At 42.9% G+C, this 23241-nt stretch overlaps 1 protein-coding gene across 7 annotated transcripts in view; it reads right to left on the minus strand.

Moving 5' to 3' along the window:
* NEURL1 (neuralized E3 ubiquitin protein ligase 1) overlaps positions 1-23241 on the minus strand; it is a 155789-nt gene that overhangs the window by 61793 nt on the left and 70755 nt on the right. For all 7 annotated transcript variants that reach the window (XM_065067121.1, XM_065067119.1, XM_065067123.1 and 4 more), the window contains one exon: positions 1188-1429. In XM_065067121.1, coding sequence (XP_064923193.1) covers positions 1188-1429 — 242 coding nt within the window. The remainder of the gene's footprint in view (positions 1-1187; positions 1430-23241) is intronic.

Here is a 23241-nt window from a genome sequence, read left to right on the forward strand (position 1 = left end):
CTAGCAATGGGCAACAACCATTCAAACTCAGTAGCTATATGCAGATAAATCTCCTGGAAAACTCCTTGTGAATAAATGAAGGATTTGCAGGCAGATTTTTCACGTGTGCCATAAATTAGTCTGCCAAAGATGATGACCTACTTTGTGTGAATAAAATGCACAGCATTAGCTAAGAATGGAAAAACACAGTCACACAAACTGGAGGGCTTAAAGATTGGAAGATACCTGTAGATGAAATGCAAAGACCCCCATGCTCCTTCAAGGTGGTGAGAGCCTAAAAAGTGCTTCATTTCCTAGGGGACTAATGAATTTCTTCATCAGGAAGCAGCACTGAGACACGCTGAACTTTCCTTGCCAGCTGCAGCAGAAGAGCTACCAACTCCATCCTCTTGGCTACCACAGATACAAAAGAAGTGAAAACAGCTTCTGCCAGTGAGAAAAATGTGATGTCTGCAATGTTCTCTCCTCTGACCTAAATGCTATTAGGTGACTGACTCAACAAAGCAGCCGGCAGACTGCCAGAAAGATCCTTCTCTTAGATGGCAACTGTGACCGCACTGACTGCTCCTTTCATCCTCTCAGAAAAACCCTTTTATCTTCACAGCCAAGCACACGAGCAAGCATCTTCACTTCCAGGTCCTTTTCACCTCTTGTCTGTTGGCTGTGGAGAGGCTGATTCCCACCTCCAATGAGACCAGCCCTCATTCCTGCCTTGTTTATAGGAAGAAAAGGACTTATTTTGGAACCGAACACATAGGCTAATTCCTCACCCTTCCCTCAGCCCACCCAGTAAAACTCCTTTGCAGGATGCGTGCAAAGCCTAGAGGACACATTGGTTAGAGAGTTATTGAGGTTGCTGCTTTTCAGACTGACCAATATAGCCCTTTTTTGTTGCTATTTTCTCAACTTATTCTGCTTTTCCTTGTCTAACATGCAGATAAGCTCTTTTGGAGCATGGATTTCCCTTTCCTTCCCAGTTTCTACAGCAGTCTGTACTGATGGCTCCAAGAACTATGATGACAAAAGCAGAAGTACCAAAAATGATTGCAGATCTTTAAGGGTAAGATCTGACTACTGTGCTTTTCAAGGAAGGGCTAAAGATCTGGTGCAAGCACCAAAGCCTGTTACATTCCAACATTCATTCACAGCAGCTCACATGGCAATAAGGAAAGGGATCATTTACTCACCTTAAGCCTGACTTGTTCGTAAATAACAATGGGCCTGTTGCTGAAGGTAATGGCATTGCAGAAGCTAGCCTGGCGCTTCACTGCCTTCTGTGTCGTGTCCATGATGATCTGGGATCCCTTCGTGTGAGGATGGAAAAGCAGAGGGCTGATGGACAGAGCTCCACACTGTGGGATGGGGAGACAGTGCTTCTGCTTGTGGTGGCATCGGTGGGAGGAAGCTGAAAATGACCCACCTATGGAATCTGAAAGCAGAATGGGAAAAAAAGGGGTTTCAAATCTGCTGTGATTAATAAAAGAATTTAAACAAACAAACAAAAAAAGGCAGGTGTACTTCAGAGTGGAGCTACAGATCAAAATAAAAGTTCGTCAAATCCCTGCTCTGTAAACCACTAAGGGTTTCTAGAGCATCTTGAACAATAAAATGCCAGAAAGATATCAAACAATCCTGTCTGGACAGTCTGATAGTACAGAGCACAACGTGGAGAACACAGCTCAGCACTGAAATCACAGGGCATTTGAAGGCCACACTTCAGAGGAAAAGGTAATAATTGTTTCCAAAACTGGAGCAAAGCACGTGTAAAGTTATTGTATGAAAGCTGTCACATTTAAGGAAAATCTTCCATTTCCAGAGGACTCTCACACAATTTCGCCATTTCTCTCACTCCTCCTTTGCAGTAGCAACGCCATCAATCCTTGCCTCATGTGTCCTACCCAACCTCACTAAGTCCCAGCTCAGACAATTGCTAATTTATACTCAAGCACCACTCAGCCATAACTCACCTGGATTCCTCCACCAATCACCATCCATTCTCCTCTCTCCTCCACTGATGGGAACCTCAGCTGAGATCCCACTTGCCATGAAAGAATTGATGAGAACACTGTGATTATGGTGAGCAGAGGGAAGAGGGTGAAAGGCTGTGACGAATGGAGGAGATTACATCTTTCTTTAACCAGGGCCCCACACAAAGAGTCAATGCATGATCAACACAGTCACGACAGCAGCTTTGTTCATGAACAAATGGATACATGAGTTTATTTTCAACAGGGAGCCTCCAGCAGTTCAAACACAAAACTATTATTATATTGAACACAAGTCATCTACTTCCTTTTCCTTGTGTTCACATACACACATGTTATGCACATATGTTTGGGAAGAGATACTTGTAGATTTGGAAACAGAGTGTCAACAGAATAAAGGATTATTCCATGATAGACTCACGGATGCAACAAAAGCAAATACGACCTTAACAACGTGCCAGTTTGCACTGTAAAGCTGTGTGACTAAACAGTATGGTTAAAAATCCTATTCCTCAAGCACTTAAACTGTAGAAATTAATTATATACATTCTTCATGCAAATTAATTGCTGACAGTTATGTGTTTATATAACTACTATAAAATAATCCTTACACCTCTAATGTAATTCTTGGCTTTGTAATAAAAAGCATGGGCCCTATTCCTCCCAGGCTCTAGAGTAGTTTTACCTTGTAGCTACATGAAATCGTAATGGCACATCATCAGGGTGAGCCTGAATAACTACCAACAGAACTTAAAATCCTGGTTTCTGATGAGAACATTTTAATTCAATTTCAGCATCAGTCACTCTGGCCTTCTCTCATCTCCTTGATGGTTTTTTCCTCACATTTTCAGCAGCAGTGCTATCTATCCCTTCAGAACAGAGAGGGGTGGCCAGACAAACAGGACTTTAAAAATTTCATTAATGCTTTAAGGGAGAGATGAACCAAGTGGGAGTTATTTGGTGCTAAAAATTATGTGGAATATAAGTCATCTTCCTTCTCCTGTTCCTCACATATGGAGGAGGAGATATAAGGTGCAGATAAAAAGCGGAGGTTCACCTCAGCAGAGATCGGAGAGATAAACCTTCAGGAGGAACAGACTGCATGGAAGGGGCAGCTTGACACAGGGAAGGTCAGGATGCAGCGGTTCACATGAGCCTGACCTTTCCAAACAGCTTTCTTCCAAACCAGATTAATACCCCTCTGGAACCCTGTTAAACCCTTGGTTTTAGTTACAGCTTGCTGATGAGTTCCTCAGGCTTATTGCTATTTTGCAAATAAGTATTTCCTTTATTACTGCAAACATGATGCTGTTCACCATCACAAATGGTTATGAGTCAGAGTGGTCGACTTAACCTTGCTCCACTCCACCTCCCCAGGTAGGTCATGCTGGTCTGCAGGGACAAGACTCTTGACAGATGGTCGAAGCAAATCATCTCAGCCTCTCTTTTGGCAGAAATTTTTCAGGTTGCTGGATCTCCCCATTGCTCATCTCTCAGCTGCCTCTCTGTTTCTGCTATATTTATTTGCAGAAAGACTGACTAAAAGTGAGCACCTAGTGTAAAAACATTCATTCCTAACTTTTCCAGCTTCTCTATAATACATATGAAGTCACAGTCATTTCTAAAACTAAGCACATATTGAGGGATATAATAAATCATTAGCAATAATATACAGTCAAAGGATCCATAGAAAAATATGAAAAACACTTTCTCTGGTCATTTCCAGTCTTGTTTTTTTCAACATGTCTTTGATAGTTCCTAGGGGTGTATATATGTGAGAGAGAAGCTGCTGCCAGTGAATAAACATTCAACTCATGCCACCTTTACATCCAGATCTGAATTGTGGAGCTCAAACTTTTTGCTAGCAGTCACTCGGCAAAACAAACTTGTGCAGCACAAATGCACACACATTTTAATTGGCTTGATTTAATATCTCAGTGCTCTAATTTTACAGGATAACTTGGCGGTGATTATAACTGCCACACAACTCCATAGGACATCGTGCCCTTTCAACATGCAATAATGGAGTCACCAAAACTGCCCACAGCTTTCAAAACAGGCTCTGATAACACCACCACATATGTCCAGAGCATCTGCTGGAGCAGCATTACAGAGCCGTAGGGTCCTGCGTGACCCCACAGGAACGATGTTAGAGAAATGCTTTTATGCCACTGACAGTCAGCACCACTATGTGAGAGCAGGTCAAACCCATCTTAGACCATCACCTGCAAGACGAGGGGCCCCCATGCACACAGCTGAAACTCGGGGCAACAGTGATCTATGAGAATGGATAAACCACTCCAGGATCAGCTTCCACAGATGGGTAATGCAAATGGGGAGGAAAGCCTCTTCTTGCTCCCAAATGCTCTTTCACAGCAATGACTCCTGCATGGCAAACACACTTCGACCAGAAAATGTCTTAATTTTTAAAAGGCACAACTATTTAATAATAGGGATTTGCATCTTACAAAGGTTTGGAGAAGTTACAAAGAAATGGGTCAAATACAAAGCCCTTTGCTCAGTTCTTCAGGGCAGGTTGCCCGGAGACACTGGGCAACTTCAGATGGCAACACAAGCACCTAATACTGGACTTAGACAAGGAAACACAAGCTGGTGAGATAAATCACCGTCCTTACTTGGCCAGCTAAAAATAAAACAAGTTATCCACTTAAAGCTTTAGTTCACACTGGGCTTGACCTGACTCCAGCCTTCTCCCATTCCTTTGTTTAAACTACTAAACATTTAGACATACTCAGACTTTGCTACCAGCAATACTGGTACAACACAGCTGAGGCCCTTGCAGCCGGTTTCAAAGTTTTTTTCTTTATATAAAAAAAATTGAAATTTACAAATGCAAAGTTTCCATTGGCAAAATAAGCAAAAATCCACCTGATTTCATAGCAACTGTGCAAAACTCCATTAACAGACTACTCCTCTCCCACAACCTGATTTATCAGTCGCCTTCAAAGGTGAAGTAATTGTTTGAAATAAAAATTACAAACAAATAAGTATTAGAAAGAAGGCTGAAATCTGAGAGCACGTTCAAGGGCATTGCAGGTTTCTCACACCACAACATAACACAACTTCCCCCTGACAAGCAGGAGTCAAAAAAACCATGCCAGGACTACACAAAAACTGGTATCTTGTGACGTAAGTCACAAGAGCAAAATCGTGTCTCTCTGAAAAGAGCCCATATGTCAAAGGGCTGCACATCCAGGGAAGTACCATGGACCCCTGTACAGCTTTCCAGGTTTCGTGCTGGGGTTCACAAAGAACAGCATCTGCTCACTCTTATGGTTTTAAATATTTATATAGATTTCATTTTTCAATTCATGCCCAATAACAGATGCTGTACGAACCTTTTCATTCGGTACTGGCTTTGAATACAGTCTGCCCCTAGTACCGTGATCCCCACCAAGAGAGCAGCAAAAGTGGTCACATAGTCCTTGCTCCCCTGAGCCACCAGCTTGAGTGATGGATCTTATGAAACCTTTAGTGGGTCAGTGTGAAGGAGACGTTACGTGAATCACAATGTGAACCACTCTGCCTTCAGATTTCCCACTCCTACGTGCATCCTTTTTGGAGCCCTGTTTGAAAAAGTGGAATATTGCCCCAAAGGTGGCACATTTCCTTGTCCATGTTCGTTAGACATCCCTGGACTCCTGCATCTCAAGGCCTGAGCAGCATCCAAACACTATATAAAAGGCAGCATTGGATGTTCTCAGTTTAGCAAAATGCATCCCAAAGCCTGTTAGGGGTTTTCACCAGAAGAGCTCATGCTCTGCAAACATAGGCATAATCTTAAAGGCCTGGGATTTCTTAAACGCTGCAAGAAATGACTGGATTTATTTTTTTTTAAATACATTATTTCCAGTTGAAAAAAATCTCAGTAGGCACCTATCAGAATACTGTCAAAACTAATTTCAGACTGAAAACTAACTGCAAGGTATTTAAGATAAACTTCTTAGAGCATGTGAAATAAGTGGCATTCAGAATTGAAAGAGAAAAAAAGACTTCAAAATAGAGCCCAGGGACCAACACGCAGCAGCAAATGGGAATGACAAATCCCTGTCAAGCTGCAGAGGAGGGCAGGTGAGGATTGGTCTGGGGATGGTGACAGAGGTACCTGTCCCACAGGGGAGTGACAGTGAAAAGAGTGGACATGGCACAACACCACACTGGGAAAGGAGAAAAGGGTTCCAAAATTATTGCATTACCAAAACAGGCTAACAGAGTGGTTTATCTGGCAGGTAGCCTTACTGCATATGCATTCAAAAAGAAGGATTCTGAGAAGGAAGAAAAGGAAGCCAGGGTGTGGGGAACGCAAGGGAAGCCCTGCACCAGGGACACACGCGAGGTGCAGTAGAAAAGCTCTAGCCCTGAAAGACTATCTACACGGTGTTTCCAAAGCTGGGTGGCTACTGGCAGCACAGAGAGAAAAAAGCAGCTATGGGGTGAATGCTCATAAGCCTTACTGCTTTTTAAGGTGTTCTCACGCTTTGAGGAATCATGACAGTGAAATACAGTGTAACTAGTTACACAGATCCTTCACATTTGCTAATAAACTTCAAAAAGAGAAAACCACAATGAATTCATTGTTGTAGGCTTTGCAAATGAATTCTTAAAAACGCATTTCAAGATATAGTTTATTAAAAATAAATATTAGCTTAACACCAGTGGAAACTGAGAAGGGGTTGCAAACCTTGTTTTCTCACATGCAGCCTGACCCAAGATGTTCACAGAAGAGAGGGAACCGTAAATTAATGCAAATGAAAAACAAGGATTTCTTCATTGCCTTTAAAAACATGTTTGTTGATGTTGAAGGAATGAATAGTCACGTATCTCCAGTCTGTATCCAGCTCTCCCTGTGCCTGTTACAATGCTAACGACCCTGTCAGACTGCTGTCACCACGGTGGACTGGCACTGGCACTACAAGATGATGAGGAAACGAAGCTTTGCTCTTCCACAAAGACAGACCATAGCTTTGCAGGTTTTGGGGCATTCAATGATAGAAATGCAATGGGTTAATTCTGGAGCATTAAATCCAGAACACTTGAAATTATGGAGTGTCGTGGGTTAAGCTTCAGTGAATTAGGGACATATCTACAAGGTGGATCTGAGCCAGCAGGTCAGATCTAGCATTCCCATCCAAGACTCCAAAACAAGTCAAAGCCAAAACATAACTTATTTTCATCTGTGCTATTTTAGCAGTGATGAGATGTATCAAGAGAGTAGGTTCGTACATAGTGTAAGATTTTCCATTTAAATTGCAAACTACAAGACAAGAGGCAGGTGCAGACAGTCCACATGCACATGAAAGGAGATAATACCAGTCAGGGTGGGGCTTGGAGTTGTGGGGTTTTTTTTTAGACCAAAAAGCAAAGCTGTGTTTAAAGTAACAGATCTGAAAGACAACAAGGGTAGTTTTACAGACATCTACGAGAAGGACCACCAGCATAAAAACTGGGTAATAGGGGCCAGAGTCAATTGCAGGATAACCCACAATGGATCCTCCTTTCAAACCTGACCGATGGGTGATAGGGAGTGGTTAATTTGTGAGGAGTCTTCCAAGTGAAAAAGCTGATTTTTATTTTCATAGAGAAAAACAAAACTAGTGAAAGTGATGTAAAAAGTGGCAGTAAGGACAGAGGGCAGAAAACCAGGAGAAATTTGGAAAAAATACAAGTGTGGCAAGACTTCGTCAATAGCGGAAGAGAGAAGATCAAGGTTGCAGAAGGAAAGGGGGAAGGCTGTGTCCTGAAGATGAGACAAATGCAGGCAGAACCTGCAAGACTCAGGACAATGATGTATTTGAGCGGATTTAGGAGGATGGGCTGAAACAGAGACTGTCATTTTCTCTGCCTCTCTGCTCTGCTGGAATGTGCATTTGCCCTTTATCACATACAGTGCAGTAGCTGAGGAGCAGAGATGTGTCCTGTTCAGCAATCACTCCTCGTGCAGAGACAATAACCCCTGCAGGAGTGCCAGGCAACTACCTGGGTGTGAGGCTTTTTTAGCAAAATCAGCTGAACCCATCTACTTACAAATCCCTGGTTGCAACTCTGATGTGAGGCTTTACAAAGGCTTACTAGAAGATGATGCTGGGGCTATGAGTACTAGCAAGAGTCAGGAGGGTGGCAATTTTTATAAAGGTTGAAAAAATAAGATAAAAGAGAATAAGAGCTCTGCTTTGGTTATATTAAGCCCAAGTTGTTTGTAATATTTTATTTTAAAATTTAAAAAAAAAGGGGGGGGGGAGGGGGAAATTTACACTGGCCAAAGGAGACTTGGGTACTACAGAGGAGACATGGATCTGCTAACTGATTCTAGGAAGGATATGACTGAACTGAAGTTTGTGGTTGAAATTACCCAGAGTTGAGAAGATGCTCCTGGGCAGAGCCTAGAGGAGCCTCTGCCAGATGTGGGAAGGAAGATAAGGAAAGCCCTTGAAATACAGGAGACAGAGGAAGAGAGGACAGCAGGGCAGGACTGAGCTAGGGAGGCAAATGCTCACATACACGCCATCTCCAGGAGGAACAATCCAGCTGCTGGCACTGCAAGCACTTAAAAATACCGAAGCACCAGGAGGGTGGCTGATTATGCCCTTTTTTTCATGAAGAAAAGGTGACATCAGAAGAGACATGTATGAATATATAAGGCCGTCTAAAAGAAACACCTCCCCTTCATAAACTAATTTTTAAACTTGACATCTTCAATAATGATGCTGTGTAATCATTAACCATTACCCTGCTCCTTAATTAGGCACTGTTTACTCAGCATCTCTCACCATCATTCACAGCAATTCAGTCACCGGGTGGCACACCGTGGAGGATGGCAGCGAGAGCTCTGGCACCGCTCCACCTCCCGCAGGTGCAGCCCACCCTTTGCAGGCTCCCTCCTCGCCCTCTCCCCAGGCAAATCCCCCTGAGCCCCCGAGGACCATAAGTCCGCTAAGCCCATAAGAACAGCAAGAGCATAAGTAAGCAGCCATATGCTCCCGTCTGCTGTGTGAGGAGACAGGGGGTGAGTAGCCCCCAGAAAGACGCTGGGTAGTAGCAGCAGGATGAATTGCTTTGGGAGCCGCATTCCCCAGGTTCCTGCCAGGTCCATGGAAAAGAGACCAAGATCCCTCCATCAGCAGCAGCCACTTCTCCCCACACTATCTTCTAGCAGCTCTTATGATCCACAGCAGGAGTGGCTTGCGTGGGTCATAGAATTATTTATTTTTGAGAGCAGCAAGGCACTCCTGACCTTATTCTCTTCTCATCTTGGTAATTCTTTATTATTATTACTAAGGCATCATAAGTTAAATGCTGTGAGTAGGAAATGAGAAGATCAAAGTAAAAAGTGGTGGTCTGGAAGCATTCAAGATCTCTTTTGTGATCCAGAGTGTTTTCATTCTGCTGTGATCAGGTCAGGTCTGTCAGTAGTCTAAAGAAAGATGAAAAAATGTATTTATGTCTTCCAGCACAAGAAAGCAAGATTAAGTCCAGTTCAGTTTAAAATTTAGGGATGTTCTAAAACTGTTTATCTGTTTATCCTTCTCTTGTGGACACATAGTTTGAGAATCTCCTCCTTTGCTAATATCTGATGCTTCAGAAGGAGGAAGAACCACTTGCCCAGGGTGATGGCTGATCTGTCTCTGCTATAGACAGTGGGACAAAGGGAAGAAAAAACCCCAAAACTTTAGATGCTACCTCCTCTTGATAATCCATATCTTCTCAAAGATAAGCAAGAACACTGTTTGCCATAAGATAATGTATACTTTATAAAATAAGTTATCTTTGCTTCTCTGACCCACTGTGTTAATGAGCCAGTTACCTGCCCTCACTCCTTTTCCAGGAACTGTTCACCTGGGACAACCCAGTGAACCCTCCCACCTACCGTAATTCCAGTTACTGATTTTCTTAGTATAGATCAGAAGTATGCACAGAACATTTTACACCTGTATTAACATTACAGAGTTCCTAATTTATTACCACCTCCATTATGAAGAAAGGCTGAGGGAGCTGGGTCTCTTTAGTTTGGAGAAGAGGAGACTAAGGGGGGACCTTATTAATGTTTATAAATATATAAAGGGTGAGTGCCACGAGGATGCAGCCAGGCTCTTCTCGGTGGCAAACAATGATAGGACAAGGGGTAATGGAATCAAGCTGGAACACCAGAGGTTCCACTTAAATTTGAGAAGAAACTTCTTCTCAGTGAGGGTGACAGACACTGGAACAGGCTGCCCAGGGGGGTTGTGGAGTCTCCTTTGCTGGAGACATTCAAAACCCGCCTGGACATGTTCCTGTGCGACCTCACGTAGGCGTTCCTGCTCCAGCAGGGGGATTGGACTAGATGATCTTTTGAGGTCCCTTCCAATCCCAAACATACTGTGATACTGTAATTTATTATCCTGTAAACTAAGCCAAAATACATACTGTAGACATTTAACTAAGATTGGTGCTCCGGAGATTAGTGCCAACAGCACCTCTGCCCCTCTCTCCAACCTCGTACAAGTGCACAGAGGGGGCAAATTCAACTTCTGCTCTCACCCATGTCCTGCTGCAGATCCACCAGGAAGTCAAATAGTGGCTCAGCATCTGCTCTCCCCAGTTAGTACATCCCCTTGTCCCTGCCAGCGTCAGGTGTCTGGGCTAGACAGGTGGTAAGTACAAACTTTTCATTGGTTTTGAACCAAAGCCTCCCCCTTGCAGGTCTGGTGTTTCCACCACGGTGCTGACTGCACGCTGCTTTTCCCTCCCTTCCCCTGGTGAACAGCCCAAGGGCTGCCCCAGAGGCAGCCGCGTTTCCCTGCACAGCCCACAGCCACTCTCCGAGGGTTCATGACACTTCACACTGCAAAAAAAAAAAGTAGCTACATAAAAGCAGAGCCCAACTGCAAATATTTTATGGCCTTGTTGTATTTCCACACGCTACAAATCAATGTAAAAGATGTTTTCTTCAAGGGGCCTCATATAGACTGTGTTTTTAAAATGCATTCCCTTCGCTAAATATAAATCAGTAAGAGTTTTTGTTCTTCCAAAAGATTAACTAGCCTCAGTATTTCGGGATCTAATTCTGGAATTCTTGTAGATGTGCCAGCATTCTCTTCCAATTTAAATACAGTTTAATGGAAAGTCTATCCTGGGCACATTTTCCATGTACAGTGTAATAGCTTGGAAGTCTGAATATTGAGAGTTCACCAGAAACAGAAGTAACCTGTCAAGGTTAAACTTTAGATATTTGTCAGGACGAGGAGGAATGAGGGAGAAAGAGAGAGCTGGAAAAAAGCAAACGTAAGAGTGGTAGAGACAAGGAAATGGACCTGTAGAACCAGAATCCAAGAGATGGTAGATAATGGTGTAACCTAACTACAAAGACATCCAAAGAAAATGTAAGTTCGAGAAGATATTGTCCTGAACTCAAGCCCTTGAATTAGCTTTGAATCATACCTGTGTAAAATAAAAGATGTGCCTCTGGACTCAAGATGCTGAATTGGGCCCTCAGCAGGCTACTCACACTCCGCATTTACAATATAATGAGCTAAATTAGGATGCTGTTCTTTATTCTCTGTCACTGATGGAAAGAGATAGGGTCTTAACAGGGTAATGAAGAGCACGTTGTCTGGATCATCAGCTGGAGGACGCTTTTCCATTGCTCTACCATTCATTCCAGTATGTGAGACTATACCTTAGGGATGCAGAACACAGTGGCCGAAAATCTCCTGTTCTGACCTGCCATATTCCAGGTGTCTTGTTTAGCCCAGCTCCCTAATCACAGACCATTTCTGACTGAGCAAGACAAAAGTCCCAGTCTGGAGACACCATCCTACCTTGCTCTCTCAAAAAATTCTGGTTCTGGCAAGTGTCCCTAAAATAGTGTCCCTAGGGAAGTGAATATTAAGACTTTGGAACAGCAGGGTCTCCCCAGCATAGGGCAGAAAACAGGAATATCTCTGCAGAGTTATCAAAGATATTGATTCCAGTGGCTTTCTTCCTGACTATGTTTGGCAGCAAAGAAATCCTTAAAGGATGGGGTTATTAGAGCTAGCAACTTATCAGGCAGGTGAAAATTTATTATTGCCTTTCCTGTTTGGCCATGTTTAACATTCTCTTAAATGTTTCAGGATTACAGGAGCAATGTATTTCCTTGAATTCTTCTTCCACCATTTCTCTATCCAAATCCTCTCTCCCACCTCTCCCTCTGCCCATTTCTCCTCAAAAATCACACAACACACAACTTTCCCCTCTGCTTGCTTTACCATCCCTTCCTCTCCATCTTCTTCCTCCTCCTCCACCTCCCTTGTCACAAGTATTAAAGTTTCTCAGCCACTTCCCTCTTTCAAGTCTTCCACTTCCTTCACCAGCCTCACTTTATCCAGCACATTTCCCTCTCACTTAGGTTTACTTTCATATTATTTTTATCTCTTGCACTCTCCCATCTTTTTCTTCTCAAGACAGACATGCTTCGTATCTTCTCATTTAAAAAATAAAAAGAAAACAACATCACCCATCTCCTAAAAATGAACAGGTCCTAGTGATTAACAAAGGCTCCCCAATCTCACAAACTTATAATCAGCTGGCTTTATTTTGGTAGCACCCACTAGTTAATATGTAATGTATTCCTGCAAAGTGACTTGCACTGGGTTCTAAGTGAGGTTACAGAGTTTGTCAAAGTGGCATTTTTTTGCAGGTGCATTGCTGGAATTAAAGCATGGGAGCTACATGGCTGGCTCCCACCATCCAGCCATTAAACTTCCAGCCTACCTGGCAGAGCTACCAACCCAGCACAGGACATCAGCCCTGCACTCCAGCAACTTCTTACTGCACAAGCAGAAGTTATAACCAAGAACTTTTGCCCAGACCAGAGAGGTCTCCAGTAACGCTAGAAGTGTTATCCACTACTCGATAAAAATATTATTTTTTTCCAGGCAAACAATTTCAATAGCGCAGAGGCAAAACCAGGAGAAATGGCGACATTTCTTCCTTTACGCAAGAATTTGGCCATCCACACGCGCATTCCTTCATTAATCTGCACTTTCTGTACCATAGTCACAACTGGAATCTAAATTACTGACTTTCCCACTCTCATCTGGCTCTGCAGCACATCACTTGGACCAGTTTAAACACCCTCTACCAGTAATTAACCCTATTCCTTTAGCAGACCAGCATCTGAACCTGAACCATTGAATTAAAATATGAAACTTCAACAGCCAGTCGGGGCATAAAGTTTCAGTTTACTTTAACAAAGATAAACAGCATCCCTGGCACCTATTCTGAAGAAGCAGCATGAATACTATTCCACCATCCTTCCTAGCAATTCCCATGCCAGACCCACAGTCATTACTTAACATTTTGCTATAAATAGCTGCCGGAGTAATCCATACAGGAACTTGTTTTTCTTAGCATCTGCCCCAACAGGTCAGCCAGTAAATGACCAATGATTTTGAATCCTTATTGCCTGCGGACAAGAACGCATAGAGATGTTTTGTTTTTTCAAAAAAATAGTCCTACCTGCTAGCCACCCCTCATGCTGAATATCACAAAGGTAGAAAGAACAGATGGGTCTTGCCCCAAACTGTTCACCGTCTGCATGTAAGAAAAGAAGGTGAATGGGAGTAAGAGGAAGATAAAATATACTATTACTCACAAAGTTATCTGAATTTCATTTGATTTGAGTGAATCTGACAGGACATGTGCTGTTCAGCACCCATAGCCAATGTGATTTCTTGTACCAGAGGACAGTGGGAGGTGACTCCACACCTCTCCTGTGACTGTCACAGCACATGAAAGAGCTCCAGCTCTCTCCAATTTGCAGAGGCAAAAATACACTTCAAATTAGAAACTTAAAGCTCCTTCATTATAAGCCCTCACAGACCATCAACTTTCATGGTTATATTCTTATGACGTGGGTAGCAGTGTCGACTTTTCAAGGTGTTTTTTGTAGAGGAGGCCACCCCAATATTTCTTGTGAGTGGGAGTCAAGGAAGCTTTACCAAACCTAGACTGGAAATTGTGTTAACATCAATGTGTGTAAAATATGCAAAAGAAAACTTCCCAGCTATCCTGTCTTTAGCAATTTCATACTGCTACAGACTTGCTCACATGACCTTTCCCTACTCAGATGACCAGTTATCATATACTGAAGTTGGGTAACATATAGCAGGTGACTCGGGAGGAATATCATGAAGAGAAAAAGATGACTGCATTTCTAAATAGCTGAAGGGAGATGTGCTAGAAAAGCAAGTCAGTTTGGAACAGGAACAACACACTGCTTTAAAATTCATGCAAAAGGGCATTTTTGCACATCAGGGTATCAATAAGAATGGAAAGAGGAAGAAATTTGATGTCATGCGATGCAGAGCGTTGTTCATTCATGGCGTGACTGCCTAGAAGTTCATGTGCAAATAGTAAACAAGCCTAAAGGGCTCAGGGGGCTTTATTCTTGGTGGAAAAACACCTACACTATTTCAGAAGAGCAAGGAACAATTAAGTCTGGAGGCCAATTCATTCATCTCTTTTCCTTGCTCTTTGTACTTTGAAAAACTGTGGAAAATCCTTTAGTCTTCGTCCAGCTAAGGGGCATTTCTTCTGATAAAGAAGACCACTGGATTTTTTTTTCATTATTATTTTTTTAATATATAAATGCACCTGTTTCTTTAAGCCATAACTCTAGATTATAATTTAATAAGGACCATACTGCATCCCTGACAGATGCTCTTTCCTGCCAGCACACAGAGAGATGCAGCTGTTGAACTGGAGTCTGCAAATCCAGACCTCTGGGCCATGAAGCATTTCCCTGATTAGTTTTCTGCACACGAAAGCAGATCTCAATGCATAACCTGGACCTGCTGCTGTAAATACACTATATAGAGGAAAAACCAAAAATAATTGTCACCAAACTCAAGTTGCACAAATCCAAACCTGCTATCAATCTTAATTTTTTCCCAGAGGCTGCACTGCAAAAATAATTTATCTGGAGTACTGAAGTTATTTAGGGTAACGTGCCCATATTCTTACCTTATTACAGCTTATTCTTACCTTATTACACACCTCCTCCTGCATCAGCTAAGCCAGCAGTACCAGGCACACACATGTCATAAAACTACCATTTCTGCCACACACTAAAGCTGGAGCGGATAAAGTCTGTCCACAAGGGTTCAGGCACAGATTTCTCCAAGCACAGCATTAAGAGAAGATGGAAAGTGTGTATTGTAATGTATATAGAGACAATTAATTACAAAAGATTTGAGCTATCATATGCTAAAGAACTCCTCAATCTCCTTCAAGGAATTGACTGTACACTGGTCAGTCTGAAGCTGCAATCAGCTTGAGGTGAGGCATGACCGGGAGTCCCCAGTGAGCAGCTTTGCTCTCTGAGGATTCAGAGCAGAAACATCTCTGAAACTGTGGGATAACTCATGGGTAGATCAAGAGAGCTCAGGTAGTCCCTTTACAGATAATGGGATAGAAACATCTTCCAGCAAAATGGCTGAGGTTACTCTATCTCTGGTGAAACACATTGTAAGAATTGCAGTCACTTTTTTCAAACATGCTGAATGACTTTAGCACTCTTTCAAATCTACTTGTAGAACACTTAAAGTATATTTTTCTGCATTTTATCCTTTCTAACATGGGAACAGATAGCCTGAAAGTTTTCTCCTTTATATGATAAATGCCATTGCACATCTGCCTAGGAATGATACAGGGAGCTGTAATTGCTGCATCTCCATGTCAGGAATTAATTTCTAACATGATGCAAGATCTTCTGCTGCATCTCATAGACAGCCTTGCCCACTTTCCCATATAAGCCTGCCTGCTAGAAGCCATGCACAGAATAGCATAGGTCAAGGAGACTAAGATAATTTTGCAGCCAGTAACCATCCAAAATCCAAGTGATGAGATACAGAGATAGGATATCTAGATATTGAATCACCCACCCTTGCTCAAGCGATTGAGCCTTGGACTGGACAGAAAGGAGACAGGTTAGCCAGGAACCTAGTCACAGCCATCCCACTTGAAGGTCTCTTCAGCCAATTTTGTAAAGCTGCTGGTGGACAGAAGGATCAAGATTGGAAGGACCGCAACCCCCACAATGCTGCAGCTCCAGCACCACGTGTGACGGACCAACACCCATCAGGAGTCCCAAACTTGCATTCCTTCTAAATACACAGCTTCACTCAGAATCAGAGAACAAGAAGGCAGCACAAATGATGGTCTCATTCCCTTTGGAGATGAAAAATCAGAGTGGCATTGAACTAGTTTAAGATAACCACAAAATAAATTGAGCAATTTTCCCTTTCCAAGTTGCATAAAATTCACAGCATCAATAATGACTTTGTAAAAGGAATTAGATTCTTAAGGCTCTATCTTATACTTGATAATCTGGTTCTATTTGGTGTGCAAAGACAGAAGTCATTTTGATCTGAGATGCTTCAGCACATCGTATATAGCCATACATTTCTATCTGCCAAGGAGACGGGGGTTTTTTTAACTTTTTTTTTTAAATCTCAGTCTCTGTGTAAGCTGCTATTTTTTAGCCTTTGAAAAATACCAATTCTTAACAGTTCTTATGTCTCCGGTCAGTCTCCCAACAGCCCTAGAGAAAAGTTTTTATTTAACGTACTTTTAGTTGAGGCAGTGAATATTAGAGATAGATCAAAGATGAAGTTGTAGTTTCCAAAAATCTCTCCCCCAAAGCCCTTTCCCTTCTCTCTCCTCCTTCCAAGAGCTAAAGCAAATGAAACATTTTTTCTTTCTTCTGACCAAAAGCCTCATCTGTGCAACAGAAACTAAAATCTAGTTTATTTGATTCCAAAACCTTCTCCCCAATGCTCTTGCCACCAAGTTGCCATTTGGCCAGTTTTCTAACATTTGTCTTCTCCAAATGAGAAAAAGTAAAATCATGGAGACATTTTCCTTCACCAAGAGATGTTTACCAGAAATCTTCTTTACTTTAAAGCAGCAACCAACCCACAGCGCATATCCCATTTACGCCAGAGCTGTGACGAATGCCTGCTGAGCTGCAGCACTTAAACCACTTGCATTTTAAACAGCAGTTTGTCAAGTGATGTTAATTATTTGGGAGGTCTCTGCTCCTAGAAACATAAACATTTCTTTTTATACTGATCACATTTTCTTTTCCATGTGGTGCTTCCAGCAGAGACTGAAATTAAAATGGCTTCTTTGTGTGCCACAGTGTGGTTTATGGCTCAGTTCCCCCCTAGGCCTGCAAGCGGGGGGTAGCATCGCACAGGAGCTCCCTGCACAGCACCTTCCCCATCCTGGCTTTGCCAGCGGAAACCTCCTCTCTGCAGGCGGGAGAGCTCTCCCAGGCTCAAACCCAGCCACCCTCCTTGAGGCTACGCAGCCTCCTTGGCTGTTAACACAGGTCTGGGACTTGCAACAGCCTGAGGATCACTTGAACTTCGTAATGCAAGCAAAGGGCTTCGTTGCTAGGAAGCACCACAGGGAACAGAAGAAGAACAGGCTCTTGCAGGAGTCAGAATCAAAAAAAAAAAAAAGGAAAACAACCTCCAGACCTGCCAAGGTGCAACTCAAACACAGGCACATTTCCTTCAACCCTTCTCCCAGTTCAGCAGGCACTGCTTTTGACGTTGCAGCCTCAGTGCCCAAGCTCTGCCTATGCCAGGCCACAAGTCTCACAGTTCCTTGCAAAACGCATTTTTCAGCCCTTCCCTGGTATCTCACAGCAAGGTTCTGCATTCACTGACAAGTCTATTGGCCAAACATTTCCATTGTTGCATCCACGCAATACCATGTGGCTGCACAGCAAGGTCTGTCACAGACATAGCAGTGTCATCCAGATAAAGTGTCATGAAATGGCAGCAAGCAAACCAAAGGCTTTACCTGTAGTGAGACTAAAACCAGAGTTTTCAAAGGCACACTGAGCCATCTGCAAGTCAGTCCTGGGAACTTTCTCTTCAGGGCTCTGTGTGCTTAAAGATTTCTCTCCAGAGGTAGTCAAAGGCAGGAACAGCCTCTGCTATGCAGACTTTTCATAGAGATACCACTGCACATTCATCCTGCCTGGGTCAAGTGTTGGCTCCTTTCCTGTTCTCCAGGCTTCTTTGACAAAGCTGTGAGCAACGTGTTGAGCCCTGGGAGTTAAACCAGCATGTCTGGGTAGATCATGTCACATGGACCAGCTTCACACAGCCCTTGTGCAGATCCATGGCATGAGGTATCACACAACACGAGGGGGCAAATTCAGACCATGGGTACTTAGTATCACTTGACCCCTCACATGCTTTCCCTCTGTATTAGGATGCATTTCCTAGTATAGGCAGGAAAGGATGGAAACTGAACCACAGTGAGCCAATTTTCATAGAAAGGGGCCTTAGTTTATCACAAAGGTATCTCATTAAAAAAAAGTGATGTTAACTTGAGGGATAGGGTGAGAACTCCAGACTTCTGCTGACACTCACTGTTGGCAGAGAGGCAACCAGGAGCACGCTGTTCAGATTCTGTATCATGTTCATTAATGTATATGGCTTTTATGATATCCCCTTTTTACTGTTTTCCCTCTGTCTTTAAAATAAAAGTGCTATGAATGTTTCTAACGGTAAAAATATGTTCATGCATCCAGTGAATTATCACGGCTCTCTCTGAGCCACCCCCTTTGCTGTGCTCTCAGGACCCACAGTAAACCTCAGATAAACCGAAGGATTCCTCTCCCCAGCCCCATCAACTGCAGTCATCTTGAATGTTATTTTTAATGCCGACGAATTACAGTGTCCCCTCAAGAGACAATCAAGGGCAGAGTCAAGGAACAGAAATATCCATGAGAATAACTCAACAAGAGCTACAGAGAGGACAGCTCTGACTCATTTTGGACTAGCTTCACTCATATAAATTAAATTTTCAAAGCAAAACACTGATTTAGAGGGGGATATATGGGGAGAAAAATGAACAGACCACAACGCTAATAGGGATCAACCCTAGAGTAAATCACAGCAATGTGCAGGGCTGCGGCATCTGCTCTGGCCGTGGACACTCACACCACGGGGCGTGCGGCTGGCAGCCACGCTCTCATTTAGCCCCTGGGAGATGAGATCTCTCCCGACCTCCAGCTCGGCACCCTGCTGTGCTGTCAGTAATGCCTGCTCGTTCCTGAGGGCAATCGATCAGGATCAATTCTTTGCTTTCACTCTCCAGGAAACTCCCTTCCCTCTAGGATTAATCTTTTTTAGATTGATTTCAGTGCAACCCTCTGGATGCATGGATATCACTAATGTAAAATCCCTTAATAAAAAGAAAACAGGGCTATCACTTTAGAGATTGTACATCTAGAGACCACCTCTTCTTGATTTCTGCTGCATGTCAGAAATGGTAATTGTATTTGTTTTGCAAATTTATTTTATACTATTAACCATATGTATTTCCTGGTTGCAGGACTACTTGTTTTGATTTAGCATGCAAATGATTCACTAGGACATGTCAGGGAATCCTGCAAACCTTCCTGAAGAGACATCTGCTATATCTAAATTGACTGAATGATAGCTAAACATATCACCTGTAATTCTTAAGGAAACAAGAGTCGAGTAAGGAAAAGGTGAAGAAGGATCAGAGGTAAGAACTCTTCCCATCGAGAAGGGAGAGGATAGGTCAAAGAGGACACAAATGAGGCAACAACACCCAACAAACAACATTCAGTCCCTAGGTCCGACCAGAACAGAGCATCAAGCCAACACGGCAAAGCTAACAAGAAAATGCCATGAAAGAAAAGGACAAAATGAGTATGTGGATGCTCTTTGCTGTCACCACTAGCAGTAAAACCATTACAGTGAAATACTGCCACAACTAATGAAAAACTCATTTGCTTTTCACAATAAATAGAACAGTTTTCAAGTATAAACATGGTTACCCATAAAATCCCTATATACAGGGGTACTACACACACTTCATCTTCAGAAGTGTGGTCAGCAGCCAATGCACTTTACTATGAGCCACCTTGGGACACCGGCTGGTCAGAGGCATGAACTGAAATAATCTCTGGGAGCCCCACTTTTAGCAAATGCCAACACTGCTTTGGCACCCTGCCCAGGGTCTTCTGCACCAGTTAATCCAACCCTGAGCTGGATTAATTTCTCATACACACACATACTCATTCAGTCTCAGGGCTATATACCAACTGTGCTGAAAGCAGAGCAAGTTTAGGAAGAGCCTTTTCTCCACAGTTCCATAATGGTTCTCAACAAGCAACTGTCTGCAGAACATGGGAGATGTTAACCCCTAGTAAGGCTGATCCCGTCACCAGTCACTCCTTCAAATAAGAAGTTGCCCCAAAATCTAGACAATAACTTAGACATGATAAGAATACAAAGTAATACCCATTTGCAAAGAAATCTCACTAACATGAGATAAATGTTGGCAGGTCCTAATTTTTTTCACTGTTGTTGTTTCTTATTTATTCTGGGATATTTGCAGTTTTAATTAGGTGTAAGAAGTTGGCAATTATTGAATTTGAAGGTGTGTACAGCAGTGTGCACTGAAGTACAATACTATTTAGTGACATTGACTGCAAGGGTGAAATGTGGTATTTGGAACAGTTATTGCAATATAGCAAATGAATACACAGAGTGAGAAACAAAGCATGGGGCTGAGTTCAGCGCTTGCTTATAGATATACCATTCACTACATTACAAGGAATTAAAAGAAAGCTAAAAATAGAGCTTTATTGTGCAAAGTAAGAACAAATGAAGTGGCATACAGTAACAGAGGCCTCCACCCTCTGTTGTTCCCCAAAGCCTCAGAACAGCAGCTCAGCAGCTCTTGTTAGCGCCAAGGGCTTCCAAACCGCACCCAAATATCCCACATATCCCATACCACCTGCCAACACATGTGAGAAAGACCCAGAAATTGTTCTCCAGGAGAACTAAATGCAGATGAAGGACAATGCTGGTGGTTCACACCTATTTTGCACAGGAAGACATGACCAGCCAGGTGCAGAGACGTCTATGGAAAACAAGATCCTGATTAAATGTGAAATTAATTCAGACACCCACCCAAAAGCCAGTTGCCATGCAGCACGGATAGAGTCCTGCTACACCATAACTCCTGCTTCCTTCTCCCTTCTTGCGGCAAAACCACACAACTGTGGCTGCGTTGCCTGCCAGGCCTATATATGGGAAAATCTGGCCATGCGTAATACTTATGTGGGCCTCTATATACACCACAGAAAGACACATGAACCATTATTTATATTGTATCCACAATGTACAGAGCATCATCTGCAAGCAGCTTAAAAACACAGCCGTTCAAATGGAAAATCACATCTGTCAATCAGTACTGCTTCCCAGGCTAAAAAGCCGATGGGCTCTCACTAGGGACTTCTTTGCAATTACATCGATGCCATACAATTACAGTTTGGAAAATGTGCCACAAGATGCCTTTTTGCCTGTTCCTTGTAAAAATTATTCCACCGCGAAACACTGATGAATACCTGTGACGTGAGTAATTAAAGCAAAAATAAAACAAAGCCCTGCAATGAGGGACTTATTAGTAATTATGACTTGCAGGAGGGAAGGTTATTGAGCAAATATGCAGGTAGGCACAGGCTCACATATCCTCTGCGCATGAATTAATCCACTGTGTACGCTCTAGCTAGTCAAAAGCTCTCTGAAGAGATGTGTACATGTTAATCACTAACCTCTGCACGTCTACATACACTGAATCCCTCTCCCAGCACAGAGCAGCAGCTTTCTTGGCTAAACTGTCACTTTATGTTAGTTTGGTTCTGAGTAAAAGAGAAATAAACAATAATTAGTTGGGGTTTTTTTCCTCAGAAACTCTGGGTTTGGGCCCCTAAAATTAAGAATAGGATCTTCAGCAAATAGCACCTCACTTGTAGCCGTAAGGAGGAATTAAAAACTACTGCAGCGCGTGACAGTTGCATCAAACCTGTAACAATGACATACATATTATACATATGCATCTATTAGAAATATGTTTAAAGCATGATTAGCTAGCAAGTAGTGTGATATAAATATTTAGTGAACTCTGCCTATGTTATAGGAATACCATTGCTATAATTCTTGAAGAAAGCAGGCTCAGACAAACCACAAGCAACCATATTAATGTTTCCCATTTAAAATACGACTAAAGCAAACCACAAGCAATCATATTAACATATCCTGTTTGACATATTCTTAAAGTAAACACCATATGTATAGATATTAATTTTAAAATAGAAGTCAACATCCTGTCCACCAAGGTTGTGTTACCTTTGAACTTCCCATTTCTACTTTTCTTCTCTTTGCATAGAGAGCTCTGGAGAGGGAAAGGGAATGGAGAAGAGAAGCAGAGGCTGTCATGGAGCCAAGCACAGGGACACAGATGGAGATGGCATCAGGACACTTGGGCAATGCATTTCACAGAGAAGAAGAGTGACCAGCTCCCATGTCCCAACATATCAACCCATCAGATGTCTCCTTTCAAAAACAAAAGTGCTGCCTTTCATGACACAAGCCCATTGCGGTTTGTTTGCTAGTGAGGAATGAAGTCAAAAGCTCAGGCAACTGATGCTTCAGTGCCCTTGATTCAAAGCTTATTTTTCCTCTCATATCAATCAGGTGGTAAACTTTCCTTCAGGTGACTCAGGGCCCACCCAGCACCCGTCAATGTCATCATTAGAACAGACTAACATCGCTGCCTTCAACTGCCACCACATCAATGGGAAAGCAGTATTTTCACTCCAGGAGATGCCTGCCCATGCAGGTACCCCACAGAATGGCTCAACTAGCATCAGTGCAGCACCGGCTTGCAGGGCTTCACCCAAGACACCCAGGCAGTTGTGCAGATCCAGGGACATCCATCACCACCAACAACTACGCATCCGAAAGCATCACACTTCACCCACCCATGGCTTTCCCCATGCCAAAGGATGCTGAGACTCCTTTGCCCCATGGGAATACTGTATGGCTTTACTTCGTGGCCTGAAAGCAGATTTGTGGGTGAAAGAGTGTAACATGATGCAAAGGATTCCTCATAATGACAGTCTCTATATGGCTGCACTTGACTATTATAAGCCTCTGTGCGTATGTCAGGGCATCACAGCTTTTAAACGTCACCACCTTTTTTCAAAGTGTGCGTCCCTCAGATCTGCTTCAGGAGCTTTTATCTCAATTTACTTTTCTGACCCCGTCAAGGTCATGGTGGGCCCTGGAGGAGGCAGGGACCGGCTCATGGCTCTGGGCACACATCTTGGGGAAACTGGCTGCCTCCCCAGGGCTGGCTTAGCAGAGCCACG

Source organism: Columba livia, chromosome 6, assembly GCF_036013475.1.
Source record: "Columba livia isolate bColLiv1 breed racing homer chromosome 6, bColLiv1.pat.W.v2, whole genome shotgun sequence".
In the NCBI taxonomy this organism is placed as follows: Eukaryota; Metazoa; Chordata; class Aves; order Columbiformes; family Columbidae; genus Columba; species Columba livia.